Source organism: Protopterus annectens, chromosome 1.part2 (genome assembly GCF_019279795.1).
Source record: "Protopterus annectens isolate FY-2018-M chromosome 1.part2, PAN1.0, whole genome shotgun sequence".
Classification (NCBI taxonomy): Eukaryota; Metazoa; Chordata; order Ceratodontiformes; family Protopteridae; genus Protopterus; species Protopterus annectens.
Genome location: NC_056727.1, coordinates 975,349,858 through 975,370,684, shown reverse-complemented (window position 1 = coordinate 975,370,684; position 20,827 = coordinate 975,349,858). Strand labels below are relative to the sequence as shown.

Below are 20,827 nucleotides of genomic sequence, written 5' to 3'. Positions count from 1 at the left end.
AACACTCAGCAGGTTAACAATCATTTTCTTCAGTGTGGTTATGATGCATTGGAGGCTTCATGTAGAGCAGCTATGACTGGGGCTGTGATACGTAGACATGCTTGGTTAAAAGATCAGCCACTGCCAGACCATGTCAAAGTAAAATTACTTGATGCACCTCTGGAAAAACTGAAGCTTTTTGGTGCTAATGCACAAGATGTGTTGAAGTCCATTGAGGAAAAAGCTAAGTCAGTACAGACGGTCAAGGATTTCCTCCAGGTTCAGCCACCCAGATTCAGTAGAAACTGGCCTTCAAAGAATTGGTCCTTCCCAGACTCGGACAAGTTTCAAAGGGGAAAGAACAGGCGTGGCTGAGGGCAATACCGAGGCTCCTACAGGGGCCGCCAATGGCAACCTACAAATCAAAGAAGTGCTGCAGCCAGTCCAGCTGCACCACAAGGACAATCACAATGACTTGACTTTCATACCGCCTACAAAGGCTCAAAGAGAAGCACCTTTGGGCAGAAAATTATCATTATTCTCAAAAAACTGGCATATCTTAACCAAGGACAACTGGATTCTGGATTTAATAGACAAAGGTTGCAGATTCCACTTCCATACTTTACCAATAAAACAAGGCATGCCAAACCTGCCACATCATCAAAGGGCAGAGGCACTCACTCAAGTCTCAAAACTGTTAAGTATAAAAGCAATAGAAATGGTTCCTCCTCAGGAACAAGGCCAGGGATTTTATTCAAGACTGTTCCTTGTTCTAAGAAAAGAAAACAAATGGAGACCTTTACTGGACTTGTCAACTTTAAATACCTTTCTTATTGTGCCAAAGTTCAAAATGCTGACGCTGCAGCAACTCCTTCCCATGCTGGGCAAGGGGTCTTGGCTGGTTACTCTGGACCTCAAGGAGGCATACCTGCATGTCCCAATCAGACAAAGCTGCAGAAGATACCTCAGATTTCTTGCAGGAACAGAGCATTATCAATTCTCAGCATTGCCGTTTGGCGTATCTACTGCGCCCAGAGTGTTCACGAAATGCCTGGCATCAGTAGTGGCACACTGCAGACTCCAGGGGATTCAAATATACCCCTACCTGGACGACTGCCTCATACAAGCAGACAACAAACAAACCTTAAAAGCAAACTTGGACTATGTCATTCAACTACTGCAGGCCTTGGGATTACACAGTCAACATTCAGAAGTCAAGACTACTGCCATCCCAACAGATTATTTTCCTAGGAGCCAAACTGGACACAGAAACTCAAATGGCCTACCTCACAGAGGAAAAACAACAGCAGTTACCAGAATACTTCAAAGGCCTAGCAAAACTCACCCAGCTGACTGCAAGGAAAATCCTGCAGGCCCTGGGGTTCATGGCATCTTGCATTCTTCTGATACCTTTGGCAAGACTTCATATGAGAAAGCTGCAATGGTATTTAAAAAGCTTATGGTCCCAACACAGCCAAAGCCTAGAGGACGTAATCCCACTAATTCCATGCCTGCAAAAGGAGTTTTTGTGGTGGGCTCAAGCGAGTCAGTTAAACAAAGGCATGTCTTTCAACAGACCACAAGCAGGTCAAATGATTACAACAGATGCCTCAGATCATGGATGGGGAGCGCACATGGAGGGCAGGTGCATTCAAGGTCTATGGACACCAAAGGAAAGACATCTGCACATAAACCAAAAAGAGATGTTGGCAGTGATGCATGCTATCGAGGCTTTCGAAAAATCACTACAACAAGGACATTTGCTAATAAGGACAGACAACACCACTGTCATGTGGTACATAAACAAGCAGGGAGGCACCCATTCTTATCCCCTCTGCAGACTAACAATGCTTCTCTGGGAAAAATCCCTGAGCCTGAAGATACATTTGCAATCCCAGTTTGTGCCAGGCAAGGACAATGTATTGGCGGACAACCTGAGCAGAAATTTCTTGGATCCACATGAATGGATGCTGCATCCTCACATTTTCTCACAACTAACAGACATGGGGAAGACCGGACGTAGATCTCTTTGCTTCCCACTTAAATCATCACCTGGAAAAGTTCTGCACAAGGACCCACCATCCTCTAGCCTGGGAAACGGATGCTCTCTCCTTCAGCTGGAACTCCCTAAAAATTTATGCATTCCCTCCTTTACCTCTGCTAACCAAGGTGATACTGAAGATCAAAGCAGAACAACCAACAGGCATTTTGATAGCTCCAGACTGGCCAAGGCAACACTGGTATCCTCTGCTGTTGAGCATAACTCGGACCAGACCGTGGCCTCTGCCCCTATGGCCCCTGCTCCTAACACAACACAATTACAGGACTGTCCATCAAAACCTGAAAACATTGCATCTGACAGCCTGGAGGTTACCATGACTCCTCCTGCTATCTCTCTTTCCAAGACAGTTCAAGAGATCTTACTGGAAGCACGCAGACCTAAAAACCTATTCAGCCAAGTGGAAGAGATTCAGCATCTGGAATGCCAACAGGGGTCAGGATACAACATTACTGAATATACCTCAGATATTAGAATACTTGGCAGAAATGTTTCATACTGGACTATCATACTCTTCTATAAAGATTCACGCCTCAGCAATCTCAGCAAATTACAATTGTGACCCACCAGTGTTTTCACATCCTTTGCTAAGAGTTTCTAAGAGGGATAAAGAATATCAAACCTCCCAGAAAACAGCCAGTACCTGCATGGGACCTTAATTTCGTTTTGGAAAAATTAACTCTTCCTCCTTTTGAGCCAGCAGCAACTTCAGAAATGCAATTTCTATCATGGAAAACTGTCTTTCTATTGGCAGTCATATCTGCAAGAAGAGTCTCGGAGATACAGGCACTCATGGCAGTGCCTCCCTTCCTCATTTTTCATCAGGACAGAGTTTCTCTAAGAACCAATCCTACATTCATGCCAAAAGTTATTTCCAGGGTGTCTCTAAATCAAGCTATTCATCTGCCTACTTTCTTCCCCAATCCTCAAAATAAGGGGGAAAAACTGCTGCATACTTTGGACATACACAGGCAACGTCACTACTACTTGGACAGAACTAAGACCACCAGAAAGTCTGACCAACTATTTGTAGCCTATGCTGCTGGAGTACAAGGAAAAGCAATCTCCAAACAAACAATTTCAAAATGGATTGGACACAGCATTAGATTCTGCTATTCTTTCCATGGAAAAGGTGTGCCAGCCAATATTAGGCCACATTCCACCAGAGCTATAGCCACATCCACAGCTTTCCTAAGAGGAGTAGCAACAAAGGACATTTTAGAGGCTGCTACATGGAGCTCCGTGCATACATTTACCAAACACTACAACCTGCTTTATACTCCAGATCCCGAGCAGGCTTTGCTTCGGCAGTCCTGCAGGGCATTTTAGCTACACCATCCCTCTCTTAGTTCCATCCACCCCCAGCTTGGCTATGGTATTCAACCCATATGTTATGACTGCAGTTGCATTCTTGAAGGACATAGTACAGTTTTGTACCTACCATAAATGTAGATGTCCGATAGATATGCAACTGCAGTCAGATTTTCCCACCCTCCTTCCCCTCTTCAACCTTCCTTATGGGTCCCTACCCCTATTCTTATTAGCTGGGGGTATCTCCTATGGTGTATCTGTTTATTACTGTTGTGCATGTCTGGAATTTTTTATCCATTCACCAAACTTAGCCTTCCTAGGAGGGCACCTGGCATCTGGGGCAAGAAACACTGAAGAAGATGGCGTCGGCCGATGCCTTTATACTCCAGCCGTTGTGACGTCGGAGATGAGGCGACACCAGCCGACGCCGGACCCAGACTTTGGAATTCGGCCGACCGAGGGCTGCCTGAGGCAGGACAACCCATATGTTATGACTGCAGTTGCATATCTGTCGGACATCTACATTTATGGTAGGTACAAAACTGTACTTTGTGTCAAAAATACCGAAAGTGGTTCAGTAAGTGAGCTAATGCCTGATACGATCGGTCTACCTGGTGGTTTAGAAACAGATTTGTGAATTTTGGGAAGCAAATACAAAATCTGTTTCTGGGGATCTATCACTGTAAAATGTTTTACTGTATTTTGTGTAATAATACCTTCTTCCATAGCCAGGGTAAGAAATGTATCAATTTCTTTTTTGAAATTAATGGTGGGATCTATAGACATATGCATATAGCATTTTGTGTCCGATAGTTGATCCAAGCCTTCCTTAAGATAATAATTCATATTCAAGATCACAACCGCCCCTCCTTTATCAGCTGGTAATATTGCTATATCATGGTTATTTCTTAGTTCAGCCAGGGCCATTCTTTCGGATGTAATAATATTTTGACCCATGATGCGAGATTCAAATTGTGGAAAATGTAAATCCCTTAAGACTGATTGTTGAAAAATAGATGCATGTTTGTTCATGGGAGGTTGAAATTGAGATTTTTTAAATTTGAAGTCATTACATCTTTGAGATATTTGGGAAGTTTGGTCTGAAAAAAATATTTTAAGATTAAGGTTACGACAAAAATCCATAACGTCAGACACAATATTGTATTCATCACAAAAGAAACTTGGTACAAATCCCAAACCTTTATTCAAAAGTTGTTCTTGTTCATTAGTTAAAATGACATCAGACAAATTGAGTACATTTTTATAGTCTTGTTCTATTGTCTCAGTAGAGTTCCTATCAATCCCTCCACTGAGTCGGTTCTGCTTCCCATGTCTATGTTTGCGGCCACCCCGCCGCCTTTTTCCCCTTCTAAAGGGAGTGTGGAATTAGACCTTTTCTGCATTGGTGATTCTTGGTGATTCTTGGAACTGTACATTCTCACTATCAGTATAGGAGGACTCCTCCCCCAAAGTACTAGCTATAGATTTGTCATAGTGTTTCAATATAGACCTAGGTCTTTTTTTGGTTCTGCCCCTGGTCACTCTTTGATTTGTGTCCATAAATCTGACAGATCTTTAAGTGTCAAATGGGCGTCCCCTTTTGTAGTCCGTGATATGATGTCATTTTAACTAATGAACAAGAACAACTTTTGAATAAAGGTTTGGGATTTGTACCAAGTTTCATGCATATGTCTATAGATCCCACCATTAATTTCAGAAAAGAAATTGATACATTTCTTACCCTGGCTATGGAAGAAGGTGGTATTACACAAAATACAGTAAAACATCTTACGGTGATAGATTCCACAGAAACAGATTTTGTATTTGCTTCCCAAAATTCACAAATCTATTTCTAAGCCACCAGGTAGACCGATCGTATCAGGCATTGGCTCACTTACTGAACCATGCAACAACTTCAACCATTATATTATACAAGACACCCAATTGGAACCACATTGGCTTATGTGTACATTGGATGTTAAATCATTGTACACTAGCATACTTCATTGGGCAGGGTTGCAAGCTCTACAATATTGGCTAGAAAATGCCAAATTATATCCACCAGGCTTTAACACACTGATCATCTGCATGGCTGAACATGTGCTCAATAAACATGTGTTCTACTTTCAGGGAGAATGCTATTGGCAAATTCAAGGTACTGCCATGGGGGCGTCTTTTGCCCCATATACGCCGACCTATTCATGGCATATTTGGAAGAATGTCTGATATATAATCCACTCCATAATATTTACATAGTTGAAATAGATATATGGCGTAGATACCTTGATGATTGCTGGATGGTGTGGTGTGCTGATGCAGTATATTTACGGGAATTTGTGGAATATCTTAATAGTAACATCTGGGGTATACAATTCACTGTAACATTCCACCCCAAAACTATTGATTTCCTGGATGTTAGTGTACAGGAATAATGACCATACACTGAGTACCAAAATTCATAGGAAATATCCACAATATAATACACTATTCACGCATCTAGCATGCACCCGTGCGACACCATCCGCAACATACCAAAATCCCAATTTCTTAGGATCAAACGCATTTGTTCTTCAACAAGGGATTTTGATGAAGCCAAAGTGGATCTCCAGAAAAGATTCTTGAACAGAGGATATCATCCATTTGACATAACATCAGCCAGTATATGGTCAGACAAAAAGGATGGGAACACACTACTTGAATACATAACTAACCAACCATTTAAACAAGAATCCTCATTGAGGTTTGTTACTACCTATGGTAGAAACTATAATGTTATTAGAAATACCCTTGATGCAAATTGGAATATATTATTAGCGAATGATCATCTGAGAGATATGCTGGGTCCTAAATGTCAAGTTTTCTTACAGACTAGGAAAAACGCTAGGAGCATTATTCTCACACTATAAACATAAAGAAAGTGGTGGGGCCATCTACAAACAAATGACTATATTTGGGGACCAACTGCTGGGCACATTTCTGTGTAGCCACTGTACATCTTGTAATTAAGTAAGTAAACTTAAACAATTTACGAGCACTAATACGAGTCGAGTTTATGATCTTAGAGTTTTTGGTAACTGTAGCAGCAGTTGGGTCATATACCTGGCAACATGTCAATGTTCAGCATTCTATGTTGGACAAACATCACGCTCATTACGGGTTAGAATGGGGGAACACAAAAGTGATATTCGTAATAAGAAAGAGACCAATGCTTTATATCGACACACTGTTAAACATCACAATGCAAAGTTTATGTTTATGATTATTGATAAAATCACTGGAGATAGGAGCAACCAACAGGGGTGGCATAGCATTTTGAACCACAAGGAGAAATATTGGATTATCCATTTGGGGGGCTCTCTTCCCCCTGGCTTTAATGACCATTTGTAATCTTATAGGAATGCTGACACCACGATTAGTCTGTGGAACTGGAATTTGTTTGAGTTATAAAACAGATACCAATAACTTGTATAATATGTAGTTTAGTATTGTATAGACTATGTGGTTAGGCTACATATGAAACCTTTTCCAATGTTTCTCAATATTGAATGTATCATCGTGGTGTTCACTATGAGTTGGTATTATAATATATGAATACTGTAATTTTTGTGCTTATTCTATAATATACAATTGTTGTATACCATTTTATTAGGAGTGGGAATCATTTAAATTAGATCTATGATATTTATAAATCATTTGGATCGACTCCTAGTTATTTATGCATACTTTTGTATCGAACTATTAATTAATAAGCATACAATAGGCTTCTTATTACTGGTTATCATACTAGAATTTTTTTGGACATACCATTTATCCATCTAGTTTTGTTTTTGTTATTGTGAACTTATGGTTTAACACACTATATTATGGCATTTAGGACCTTATTAATTATTGGATGTTTTCACCCAATAATATACTCACAGGCTATGTAACTATTTATTACTTTTTTCAAGTACCTTAATATATACACATATGTACTTAATTTTGCTATATGATTCATGTATAGGGGACAATATAATTACTTCCATATAATAATTAAAATGTTTTTCTGAATATATGTTGTAAGTAACTATTAAAACTCCAGCATTTGGTTTGGATTGTACCATTTTCCAAGTGGTTGCTGGTATGTATATATATTCATGAAAAGTTGTAAGCATGTAATTTGCTTTTTCACTGAGGAAGGCTGTTTAGCCGAAACTGGTTTGAACTGAAATAAATCTTTTTCTGTGGCATTATATGCCTTAGTTTTATTTTTACGTATTAAAGTTGATTAAGTTGCACATGCTGGCCTCTAGTGTTTTCTGCTATGGTCTCTAGACCTATACTGCTGGTCCAAAATTAATAGTAATCTACTCTTTTTGAAAGGTGACTTGAGACCAAGATTCATAAGAGGTTACTAGGCTAATGACCCTAGGGCCCTTACAAGCCTAGCCAAGTTTTACCCTTATTTCCACAATCGGCACCTATTGACCCTGTCAAAAATGAACACAGGTGGAACCCCCAGGGTGAATTTACAGTTACCCATCCAATTGTCCAGATTGCGTTTGAAGAGGGCCAATGAGGTGTTCTGCTTGACATATAGTGGGAGTCTGTTCTAAAGGTGTGGTAACTTCTGGGAGACAAATCTGTCCTTTCAGCAGGTTCTGTTAATGTCACATACAAGGTTAAGGCCTTTAGAGCGAGTAACCTGTGTAAAATTTGACTTGCAGATATGCAGCATTTCTAATAAAGCAAGGTCAAAGATTGCCTTTATGCAAGGCAGAGGCTGCCTCTCAGTAGTCTCTATAAAACAAGATAGAGACATTGATTTCAGATGATCCTAAAAGGATAAATGCTGAATACCTTGGAGTTTCCTTGTGAGGAACCTTTGTGGTCTCTGCAATTACTGTAATTGCTGCAAGTGCTTGGAAAGGTACATACCAAAAGGGGCATTATACTGAATTATTGGCCTGATGAGGGAAGAATACTGGGAGGAACATCGCTGTTACTGAAAGGGATGATACTACATTTTTTTGCATTGAGTTTAAGGCCATGACTTTGACACCAATCATTTGTTTGTGAAGACTGTCTTGTAGGATGGTGACATTGTTTGGAGATTCTATGACCACTCCCAGTTTGCAGTCATCAGTAAACTTTGTCAGCCACAGACCTTTAGTTTTAGCCTGTACTTCAGAGAAATGGATTCCAAACAGTAGAGGTCCCAGGACTGATCCCTGTGGAACACCACTGGTTACAGATCTGCTGTTAGAGGTGGATTCACCTATTTTTGACTGTGTTCTATCAGTGAGCCAGTTAGCGAACCATCTAATGATGTAAGGGTTGATACCTAGCTGGGTTAGTCAGTGATGCCTGAGTGGGAGATGGTGTCAGAAGCCTTTGCTAAGTCTCTAGGTAGGCTGTATGCACAGATTTCCCCTCATCCAGGGCCTTGGTGACTGTCTCGAAGAAGTCCACCAGGTTTAACAGGCATGATCTCCCTTTGACATATCCAAATTGAGTAGGGTCAGGTGTTTGGAGATACCTATATCTTTGTAGAGAAGATCTATGATGATTCGCTCCATGGCCTTGCAAATGAGGCTGGTCAGGCTAATAGGTCTATAGTTTCCAGGGTCAGTGGAAGCACCACCTTTGTGCAAGGTGTTAACGGTGGCCTTTTTCCATTAAGCTTGGGATGAAGCCAGTGCTTAGACTATGATTGACAAGAGTACCCAATGGCATTGCTAATTCTTGTTTGAGCTCATGTAGAACACAGCCTGGGATGTTATCAGGTTCCGTAGATGTTGTGTTTTTGACCTGAGAGAGGTTGTCAACAACTTGCTCTTTAGAGATACAAGGTAGAGGACAGGTGGTAGGGATGTCATGGGTTATGTATGCTGGGGACAGGGGAGTGACGTTTTCACAGAACCTGTTGGCTAACACGTTAGCTGTGTCCACAGGTTCAGTATATGTGGTATCATTAACTTCCAGTTCAGCACAGATCTGGGCCTTTCCTTTTAGGTTACAGATGTAACTAAAGAATACCTTATGGTTAGCCTTAGTTGAGGAGGCTAATTTGGATTTGTAGGTTGCTTTGGAGTACTTCACAAGAAGTCTTATTTGCTTGTTAAAGATGAGGAGGGAGTGTTTCTACTTTAGAGCTCGCTCCCTCTTACTCTTAGACAGCAATTTCTTCCTCTGATTGTAAAGCCTGTTAATCACAATTGTCCACCAGGCAGGTTTGCTCTTCCTTGAAGAGCTTGTTTTGGTCCTGTCAGGTACAGCTAAGTCAATGCAGTTATACAGGTGTTTGTATAAAAGTACTGGTGTAGAACTCTGCATAGTTACCAGTTCCATCTGAGAGGGGGAAGTACAGTGAAGCTATTTTTACCATCCTGTAATAGGTTATAGTCTGCTTTGGAGAAGTTTTTTAGTTTAGTTGCTGCTGGGGGGGTCAGGTGTGATAGTTACTTCAAATGACACTGATTTGTGGTCATATCTCACCAGGGAAGACCTCTTAGTGGGGGTGCTACAGTGGTCCCCCATATTGGTAAGCACCAGATCCACGATGTTGGCACCCTTTGTGAGGATGTCAACTAGCTGGTCCAGAGCATTGGAGTTAATGAAGTCTAAGAACCTTTGGACAAGTGAGTTTATGCACAAGTAATTTACCCAGTCAATGGATGGCTAGTTAGTCGCCCAAAACCATGGTGTTCAGATGTATCTTGATAGGCTCAAGTAGATCCAAATAGGCAGAATGGGTGTCCTGATTTATGAAGGGGGTCCTACAGCTGGGAATGACTTGAATAGGTGTCTTACCAACAGTTAATTGCACCTGCAGTATCTCCAGGGAATCGTGCTGTTTAAACAATCAGGAGGTGTATTTATCTATAATGAATATTGCTAAAACAATCTGGTCGTGTATTTATCTTTAATGAATATTCATACACTGCCTCCTTTAGTTTTCACACCTGCAGTTTATGGTCTGAACGTGTGGAAGGAGGCATAGCCTGATATGGCTGGGGTGCTCTCCACAGCCTTGAACCAGGTCTTGTGACTGCACAAATGTCTACGTCTTCCAAGGTGAGGATTGCTTCCAGTGAGTGTAGTTTCTTGTTTAGACTCCTAGTGTTTAGCAGCTTAACTGTGAGTTTGTTTTTAGATGAAGTTTTTATGTTGTGAATTTTGTCCTTGAGCGCTGCCTAAAAAGGCACTATATGGGTGGCAAGAATCTTGGCCAGTAGCCAAAATCTCAGGGGTGACAGATGAAGACCATCCCTGGCAAAGCATCGAGGTCTGTTGTTCATGTCATCCAAACCTGACAGATACAGTATCCCTTTAGAATGACACCCAAAACTAAGCCAGTTATTGAAGTCAATAATTTTCTGATTGTATTGAGGCATCATCCTAGTTTAAGGTAAAATGCTGCATAAGGCTAGGGGCATACCTGCCTGAGAGACCGAGTCTGAGAGAGCTCAGTCATGTCTCTCTTCATGTAGTCCAGAGAAGTACATCTCAAGTCGTTCACACCAACATGGACTATGACAGAGTCATAACAGTACCTGTTGTTAAGAGACTTGAGTGCATGTGTGGTATGGTGAATCCTGGAACCTGAAAGACAGCTGACCGTGACCTTCTCCTTATCCATCCTGGTGAGAGGAGGGACATCTGTGTGTCTCACAATGGTATCACCTATGACTAATATGCTTGTTTTTATGTTTTGGCATAAGGGCTTGACGGGTGAGGCACTGGTGTGTGAGCTATTGTGTGTATTGTGTTCTGTAGGGGAAGTATTGTGTGTAGCGTGCTTATGTTTGTGTTTGGGAGGTCTCTGGTATGTTTCTGGTGAGGACTTCTGCATATGTAGGTATGTGTGATGTGGGTTTGGGTGGAGTAAGAGGTGAGGTGTGCATGTTGACAATGCACTCATTCTTGTATGGTACTGACTGGTGTGTGAGAGAGCATGGATTCAAGGTTCTTAATATAATTGCATCTCTCACATGTTGAGTCTGTGTGGACTAGGAGTAGAGAGTTGTGTGTGAACTTGAGGCAGTTGCTACACTGTCTTGGGATGCCCATGTCTACAAAGTTGGCTGGGGAAACTGTGGGAGGTGGCCATCCATAGAGTTAGGTAAATTTATATGGTCAGAAAGAGAGATTGCACTTAGGAATGGCTAGTGGGTGAGAGGTGTGTTGGTACCTCTGAGGCTAGACTTAGTGTTCCTACCCAACAGTAGAGCAGGGCCGTGAAAAATCTCTGGAGGAACACACGCAAAGTGCTAAGGAAAAAAACGTTTGCGTCTCTAACCTCCAACGGTAACTTGCACTACACGCAAGCAAGCACAGACGCGGGGCTTAAATAAAACAAGAAATAACCCTTTTAACTCGAACTAGCCAATAAGGATGCTCTGTCTGAGCTGTAGTCTAGTCACCCTCAATTAAATGGGACCTAGACAGCACTCTTCTCCCCAAGGGTGCAGAAGGGGCGTCTCCAACAAAGATGGCTTGAATTTGATGCTCAGAAGTTAGAAAACAGACCCAGAAGCAGCAAACCTGGAACTGGGTTATGCTACAGTTGAACTAGTGCAGTATACAGTAAAATGTGGCAAAAAAACAGTTCAGACAGTAGATCTTTTACACCTGCCACCAGTTAAAGCAGACGGCACCTATGTTTAATGTCTCATCTGAAGGATGACTCGGTCAAGTGCAGCACCCCCTTATGCTGCACTGTGTTGTCTGCAATCCATCCCTCTGGTGTGGAAATAGAACTCACAGCCTTCTGCACCAAAGGTGTATGTGCTACCCGTTGTGCCACTGACATTGCTATGACTGGGGCTGGCTTTGTACAGGACCATGCATCTGCATACAAGAGAAATGTGAGTAGGGGTAAATCTAGGGGAAGTTTGTTTGTAAAAGAGAAAATTAGATAGGCGAGGTTCAGAATGAAGTGGGAGTGCTTCCGAATTTTTATCCTGAAAGTTCTACAGTTGTCTGTGGGTTAATACCCATTTCAGCCATAAGAGTGAAGTAAGACTATGTGATTGACTAGGTCAGAGGCTCTAGTAACATTATTAAAGTATGCCATTCAGGTTGCTTTTATCCATATTGATTGATATGTCATCAGTGAGAGTCCAGAGTGCAGTCATGTTACTTCTGTCTATCCAGGCTGTTTGTGTGAGAGTAAGTAATACTATTGTACATATGAAGACAATTGATATATTATATTTCTTTCTCTGGAATTCTTGGAGCATTAAAATTGGACAGAAATGTCCTGCTGCTATGGATTTAGCATGTCTGGGGGACAGGTCTACCTAGGTCTGACTTCCAGATGCCCTATACTGTGTAATTTTCATTTGCGAGGACTTATTACAGCAGAGCTTGGGGGGGAGGGGGGTTGTACTTGCATGATAGTGATCCAGTTATCCCTCAGACATAGTTTGCCCAGAATACATAAATCAGTACTGAATTCTTTACTATGTCCAGTTGTATTAGACAGGGGATGGGTGACAGAGCTTACTTCCATTTATATAGAGAATGAGGTCTTATCTTCTAAATATTAACACTATTTTCTCTGATGCAAATGACGTTTTGCAAAAATTACATGCATGGTCTGTAGGATTTACCTGAAGTAAGTCCCCAGTGATGTAAGGGTAAAAACAATGAGGTCATCTCACTCCAGACATATTACACAGGTACATGTGTTGTGCATTTTATTTGAACTAGTACGAGAGAGTCTTCTTCTTCTTTCGGCTTTTCCCGTTTAGGGGTCGCCACAGCGGATCACCTTGTCCGCTCATGATTGGCAGTGGAGTTTTACGGTGTTGAGTTGCCAGCCTGGCACCCAACCTTCCACAGAAGGCACACACATGCACATACTCACTCCTAGGGCCAATTTAGAGTGCCTAATCCACCTGCAGCATGTCTTTGGGATGTGGGAGGAAACCGGAGCACCCGGAGGAAACCCACGTGACCACAGGGAGGACATGCAGACTGCACACAGAAGGCACCCTAGCCGAGGATCGAACCAGAGAACCTCTTGCTGTGAGGTGGCAATGCTAACCACTGCACCACCATACGAGAGAGTAATGTTTTTAAATGGCATGTACCTACAATCTGAAAGTATAGCAGTGAGCACCCAGTGCACAAATGCGTTTGCAAATATCCTGTATGAATGGGAGAAGACATGTTTTTCATTAACACCATGCAGATTTGTTATTCTGTGTAAGACATCTTGACAATGTTTTATTGATTTGGGGAGGGGATGAATGGTTTTTAACCCAGTTTGAAGTTTTTGAATGGTACCGCAACACATTTGACATTTAGTGCAGAATATTCACAGAATGAGCTAAGTTTTCTAGATGCTGCAGTTGTTAGATATGAAAGAGGTGGCAAAGTAGGAAGCTGAACAGGAAACCTGTTAAAGTAAATATTTGTGTTAACAGAAAAAGCATGCATCCCCACACTGCGTCTTTAGAAATTATTTGTACTGACGAACAGAGCAATGAAACTTGACAAGTAATGAGTATACTATATCTGGGGAGTTGGAGTGAATAGCAGGAGAAGTTTTAGAGAGCTACTACTGTCAGGTAGGAGAGAGAGCAACATACAAGTAATGAAGTGTAGAAAGACCAGGAGTAAGCCATACTTAAACAGATTAAGTACAAATATCTGAGTGATGTGTGTGTTTGTTTAACTTCTACTAGGGACACTTCTGGTATTCGGGATGGTATCAGGAAAAACTGGGCCACACTTAATACTAATCCTGGTGTAATGAAAATAGCAGGAGGCCAGCCAAAATGTCCTTTTAAGAATGAAGAGTTAGAATCAACATCTATACTACTATCCCGTCCCCAGCATAGGTTAGAGGCAGAACCAAAGGAGTGCTGCTTATAAATGCACTAAGCGCATTTGCCGCAATACAGTAATACTGTTCACCATTTTTATTGCTATATCTACACATCATCAAATGACTCTTGTTCAAAATTTTGATATCATGGTATGCTTTGCAACATTTAGTTGGATTGTGCAGTCCAGAGGTGCAATTTTGTTCCCTACCTTTTCTTCCACAGTAGTGTGACTGTGGACTCTGTGTAAAGAAGTTAGTGGTTGGAGGCCAGTTGCCCCACATGGGGATGCATGGGTACCTGCCCACAAGAAATGTTTTTTTTTAATGTTTATTGAGTTATGCTTTTGGTATTTCGATTGTTCATTTGTAAATTGCCTGAATGATTTGAAAACAATTTCAACACCCTCCGAGTAGTAGAATCTTTCCATTCTGTCCTGACTGAGAAGTGTTAATGTTGTTTACTCAACAATGTGCCCAGCCTGCACATATTTCTACACTGGTAAACAGAAAATTAAGAGGGAATTTTGGAGCTCATTTCAAGTTTTAGACACCAAGACAGAATACTCTATCTTGACATTCTGTTGTCAGGTTTAGAAAGCCCTTTCTCAAGTCACTTTGACTAAAACATTGACATCAGCCTTTTAATATCATGTGATGAAAGTATATATTAAGTGGTGATTTCCATCCTGATTTTAAAACATAATTAAGTTTTTACATATTACATTTTTTTCCTTAATTATCTTTGTGTTTTAATAAATATTAGCATGGTTCTGGACTTCGTGTGTGTTGTAGAAATATCTCTTGTTAATCTGCCATGTGGAGTAAATCTTGGCTTTTGTTTGCTCACCAAGTGAATCAGTTCATCATGGTTCTTTCTGTTAGTTGTACAGGTGTTCACTGGATTTGTTGCACTCAGGCTACAGGACATACATTGACTCAAGCACCTGGAAACTGAATTCATCAAAATGAAGAGATTTAAGTACCACCACCCCCTCCCAAAAAAAAATATGTAGTGATTCAGAGTTGGAATACTAATATAGGGATGAAGGATTCATCCCGTGATCCTTGAGGAGGTGGGCTTTTATCCCAACAGAAAACCACTCATAGGTTTTTCAATGAGCAAGTGCCATTTTGTCTAATTACATGTTATGAAACAATACTGACAGTGTGGTTTTGTTTAATACTTTTCAGCCATGGCTTAGGCCACAAAGGTGTAGTCAGTTCAACCAACATGTTTTTGGGATGCGGGAGGAAACCAGAGTATTTGTAGAAAACCTATATGGGCATGGAGAATATGATAAATGTTAATAGATTACAGATGCCCGAGCTGGGTATTGGCACTGCACAACAATACATAAGACTAGCCAGCCAATATTGGTACAAAATGAGAAAAAAATGCTTGCGTTTTGTCTGATGTCAAGTTTAGAAATGTTTGTAATTTGGTTTGAGTGCTAACAGGTGTTTTTCTTATTCTGTAGCTAATGAAGAAACGGGGAACACGGCGAAGCCTCCATCATGAATACTAACAAGTGTTGTAATGATATTGTTTGGGACCTTTGTAGGTCAATAAAGAAAGGAAAGCATGGAAAGAGATTGCTTCAAAGTGATGGATATCCTGTTCTGGAACTCACATCAACAAAAGCCTTAGCCTGAAATGGCCTTATTTATGCAAAAATGACAAATAGAAAATTAATGGTGTTGGTCTGCTTCTTTTATTATTTAACTTTTATCTTGCATATTACATTGCTGAAAACTGCAGCATGGGATGGATTCTGCAGCACCATAATGGGCAAATGTTCCCCAGTTCTGTGAGTTACCTTTGATGCCTTATGGGGGGAGCCTTCTGTACCAACTGCTGGGAAAAGGGGATGCACATGAGTGGCATTGAAAACCGAATGTACTCCATGTACAGGATCTTCATTCATTCTTAGTGTTTTGGAGTACGAGGTTAAAATATTACCTGTACTAATACATGTCCTTTTGCTAGAAACCAGGCCCCACTTCAAGTCATTAGAAGACAGTATTCCTGAAATATGTTCAACATTTACTTCATTTTACTTACTGATTCTTCTGGCAAGGCATAGACTGCACAATACGTCACACTTGGTGTACACAAGTTTCCTCCTTTGCAGGTTTATACTCATGCTTTTTTAGTGAGCCTTCTAAAGATTTTTTTTCGACGAGGCTCAGTGTGAGATGAACCTTGGTAGATAAATAATGACATTTTGGTAAAACAGGAAGAGTTTATTTTCTTAAATGTCTCTGTCACTAGTTTGTCAAGTGTAGGTAAAGGTGTGTGTGCCCATACACAGAAACACACACATATAGAGAGAGGAAGAAAGAAATGTATGTATACATGCACACATTTATATACACACAGGGGTCATAATAATAAACCATTTCCATCCTTCCACTGATTAAGGTGGTTCTGAAAGAGTATGTGACCTCGGGAGATAGGTACTTAGAATGTAAAAAGAAAAACATTGTGTAGTTTCTGCTGGCCAGAAGACGACGATCAGGGTCTGCCAGTGTCCTGATAAGTCTGTAAGCCTATTGTCTAATAAATTAGACAAATTCTTCTCATTTGTGGTGGAGGTAACCAGACCTAGACAGTGGGCAAAGCTTGTTTTCATTTATGATCATAAGAAAGGCTACACAGACATTGATGATGTCTTATTTTGTTTTATTTAGCAACAGCTGGGAAAAAATGCATCAGTTTAACTTTATTATTTACAGTGCTAAAGATTTTCATCAAACTTTAACCCACTCTGACAAATGCACTAAGGGTGTTGCTTTAAAGGCAGGGCTGCATAGAAAAATATATTAACAGATAGCAACCTGCTGCGTCTTTCCATTTTTCCTGCACATTTTTTTTCTTTTTGCCATAGATAGCATTTTTTATGTGTTACATTTTTAGTAGAAACGTTGCCAGTGTGTCACTGGTCTTAAGCTGTAGATTTGTTTTCATGATTTTAGTTACCTTGGTGCGGGCCTCCTGCACTTAGTGTACATATTTCTACAAGCATGTATTCTAGAACAGTACAAATAATTCCAAATTAAGTCTTTATGTACTGACCCCCCACACCACCTCCATTTTTTCTATAATCTTTATTATTATTTTTTTTATCGATACCTCTTGCTCTACCAGGCCCCATGACTTGTCACATTATGTGGAAACTTAAATCATGAGAAACAGTTACCTCCCAAATGTTTTTGCTGCTTTGGAACAACAGGCAGCACTCTGCCCAAGTGTACACTGCCTTTGGGTTTCTGTGTCCCAGCCATACAGTTCCACATATTTTTGCAATAAAGTCTTGCTGTCGTAGTTGTGACCAGTTGCAGTTAGAGTGAAGTTAGTAGATCCAACTTAATTGTCTTTAGCAGAACAGTAGTTTTAACCACCTCAAAAATGTCTGTGGTTATCATTCTGAATGTCCTCAGTTGTGCTGGCAGATTGTTTTCTACCCAGGTCTGCTGTCGTTATAGCAAAATATAAAACTTGCAGTGTTTTTCCCTGCAGTATTTTATGCCCAGTGATTTAATTTCATAAATACTTTAAATTATTTTTTAGTTTTCATTGTTATTTTCATAAAGAATTAATCTCTGAAATGTACGCTTAGCTAAATTTCAGTTGACTTACCTTTATTTATTTATTGAAAATACCTGTGATTCATAATGTGGAATTTGTCAGATGGGGCTGTTATATTTTCACTGGGCAGGTAGGCTGATCCAGAGTTGTTTTTTTTTCTCCAGTTTATAAAGCACAGTTGCAGCAATTAGCATCTTTAAACAACTGGCATAGATTTAGCAACTATAGAAATGTGGTGGAAGTACATATAATTTAAATGGCTTCTGGATGTTTTAAGTAGGAAACATTTCACATGGTAACTGCAGCTTTTAATAGCAGTTGCAATATGGTAAGAAAGCAGTGTGTGCGAGTCTTATATTACTGCCACCCCTGCAGGAGGATCCTTTACTTCACTGCATTTTTAGTGCTGTGACCACAGATATTTCTTTTTTAATGTTTCATTGTACTAGAAAAGGTAACATACTTATAGGGCTATTGTGCTACCATTTTGGAACCCCAAAATAGGGACATGCCTTACTGAAGCATTTTACTTTTTTAGAGAATAGTAAGTAATTTGAGCACCAGTCGTTTTTAAGTTTGTCCAGAGTTGAGAATCACTTTCAGAATCTGAGTTTTATGTCATCATCTTAAGAAAACCGTAGGGAATTATTCATGCTTTCCTGCAAGACAGAGCTGCTCTTAGCAAGGTACTACTAATTAAAAAAAAAAAAAATAGTACAGACTGCAGTCCCGCTACTAAGAAAGTGAAGTATTACTTCTAACTGAAATTCACAACTGCAACTGTCTATTAGATCTGATTTGAAAATCTAGATTAGATCTGATTTGAAAATCTAGAGCACAGATTTTGTAAATTGGTGAGCACATGAGTGTCTGAAAAGAAGCTGGGAGGAGAGGCTAAAGCAGTCATAATGTTGAGAAAACAAAAAAAAAATGCATGAACAGAAGAAGCTATGGTAGGTGGATACAGAGTAAACAGCGGAAACAAGGCATTCTGTTTTAAGTGGAAAATGGAGACAGCTTCACTGGCACAGTGGAATAAAGCAATAAACTGTGACCCGGGTGATAAGCCCAGGTGGAGAGGTTGGGGGAAGTGTATGTCTAGGCACGTGCTTCTTAGTGGAATGGACATTGGGAGACTGGATATCACGCAAACGTTTTGTCTACCAGAGGACAGGGCTACAATTACATTGCATGTGAAGCTGTGACTATCATTCGCAAGGCTAGTTACATGCCAACCCTTGAATGCTAGGGAGATGTGCACAGGACTTGTAGAGCTAAATAGAAAAAAATTATTACAGTCTGAATGATGTTTCCTGTGAGTATCTGTTACCCAGTGGGAACTAGGGGGACTAGTTTGATAGCAGAGAACTTGATGGTCAGCAGGAAATGAGTGAAACAAAAATTGGATGTGGAAGTTGGGCTTCTACTGCAGCTCCATATTGTAATTGCATTTTTCTTTTTTTATTTAGTGCCAATAATTGTGAAATTGAGCTACTTTGAATTCCCTTTTTTGCAGTGGCAAGCCTCCCTGCATACCTTGTCTTGAGGCTTTCCTCCACATCCTTTAAATACTGTATACTAACTCTGAGGGTGCTGCTTCTTGGAGGAAGGGGCAGACACACAGTTGTACAAAACATGAATTTCTAAGTTGTATGCATTTGCCAGAAGGTTCGCAATTACACCCTTGAGCCAGCTGCTGAATATATCTACCACTGAATGTATTAACTGAGTAAAAGGCAACTTAGATGCTTGCTCACAAGCTTGCACCATTCAGTACTGGGTGACAGCTGCTGTCATTTGAATTAGACAGAACCAAGGTGTAAGAAAAAAAATGAAATAAAATGTGGGGTTAGGACAAGGGACGCAGTTGTAAGGGTGTATATGAACTAAATGGAGGCTGCAAAAACTGTCATCCGTGTTCCTAGCATTAACCTTTATGTGGGCATATATTAAGAAGACCGTAGTGGATCCTTACGGTGTTGCCTGCTGTTTACATCTGCAGTTTTGTGCATTTAATTTGTCAGCTGCACTGGAGTTTTGAGGAGAGAACTACTTTTATTTCATTATTTAAAAAGGAAAAAAAAACTGCTGTATTACTTTGTATTGGTTGAATTGCATTTTTCTGCAGGGAAAACTGAAACTGCACCTTACTGGGTTCCTCACATTTCTCTTTGAAGTGCTGAAATGATGTTGAAATTGGTCTTATGCTTGCAGCTTCTTGCTGTTTTATCATAGCTAAAATGTCTGAGATAGCAGAATATACTGTAATGCAGTAGTGTTCTCACACACTGGAATCTGACCTCAGGAATTTGGTTGCTACAAATATGGATTGTTGAAATCGTAGTGAAAATTGTAATAGTGAACTGGGCTTGGGGACGTTAAACAGCTCATGGGGTTGTTACTGACTGCACAAATTCGTCTGCTAGCACTTAACCTGTAACCTCTACTGATCATAATTACACATTGCTGATCATCAGCAAAGGCAGCATCTCTTTTTATTTTATTTTTTTTTTATATAGAAATGTTAAGAGTATATATTATATATAAATGTTTATTTCCTCAAATGAGTCAGTTTCTTGTCAGGCTTCTGCCTCATTATATCACCTGCCTTGAGAAACCAAAAATGCCACTAAATGTATTTTTGTTCAACTATACAAATAAAGCTTGACTGATTACTCAGATTTCATGTGTGTGTTTAAATTGTAGCAGTAGAAATTTATGATTAGTGCACATCCAGAGGAGATGGAGAACACCAGTACTGTTTTTCTGCAGCTTTCCCAGTTCAGTGAAACACATCTCCAACAATGTTTTCTTGCTGTAATTAGAGTGTGATCATTTGACATCTAAGACAGAGGACTGACCCCAACCCTTATGTACACATAACAGTACATGCATTCATAGAGAAAAGAGTTTGTGAGACTTATCTGGGGCAGGAAGTAACTGGTGAAGGAATGCTGCAAAATCAGTCTTAGCCATCCAGTGTGCCTCATAGAGGAAGGGTTGAGATTATTAACTGTATTGTTATGAAAACGCCGTTTAATGATGTGGTCCTACAAAGTGCTTTAAATGT

General features: G+C 40.3%; 1 protein-coding gene across 3 annotated transcripts in view; it reads left to right on the top strand.

Annotated features, from left to right (window-relative positions):
• The window catches only part of KIAA1522 (KIAA1522 ortholog), a 1,150,531-nt gene extending 1,130,093 nt beyond the window's left edge, over nt 1-20,438 (top strand). For all 3 annotated transcript variants that reach the window (XM_044059935.1, XM_044059936.1, XM_044059937.1), the window contains one exon: nt 15,647-20,438. In XM_044059935.1, the coding sequence (XP_043915870.1) occupies nt 15,647-15,687 (41 nt within the window). In that variant the 3' untranslated portion in view covers nt 15,688-20,438. The remainder of the gene's footprint in view (nt 1-15,646) is intronic.
• Nucleotides 20,439-20,827: the final 389 nt, after the last annotated feature.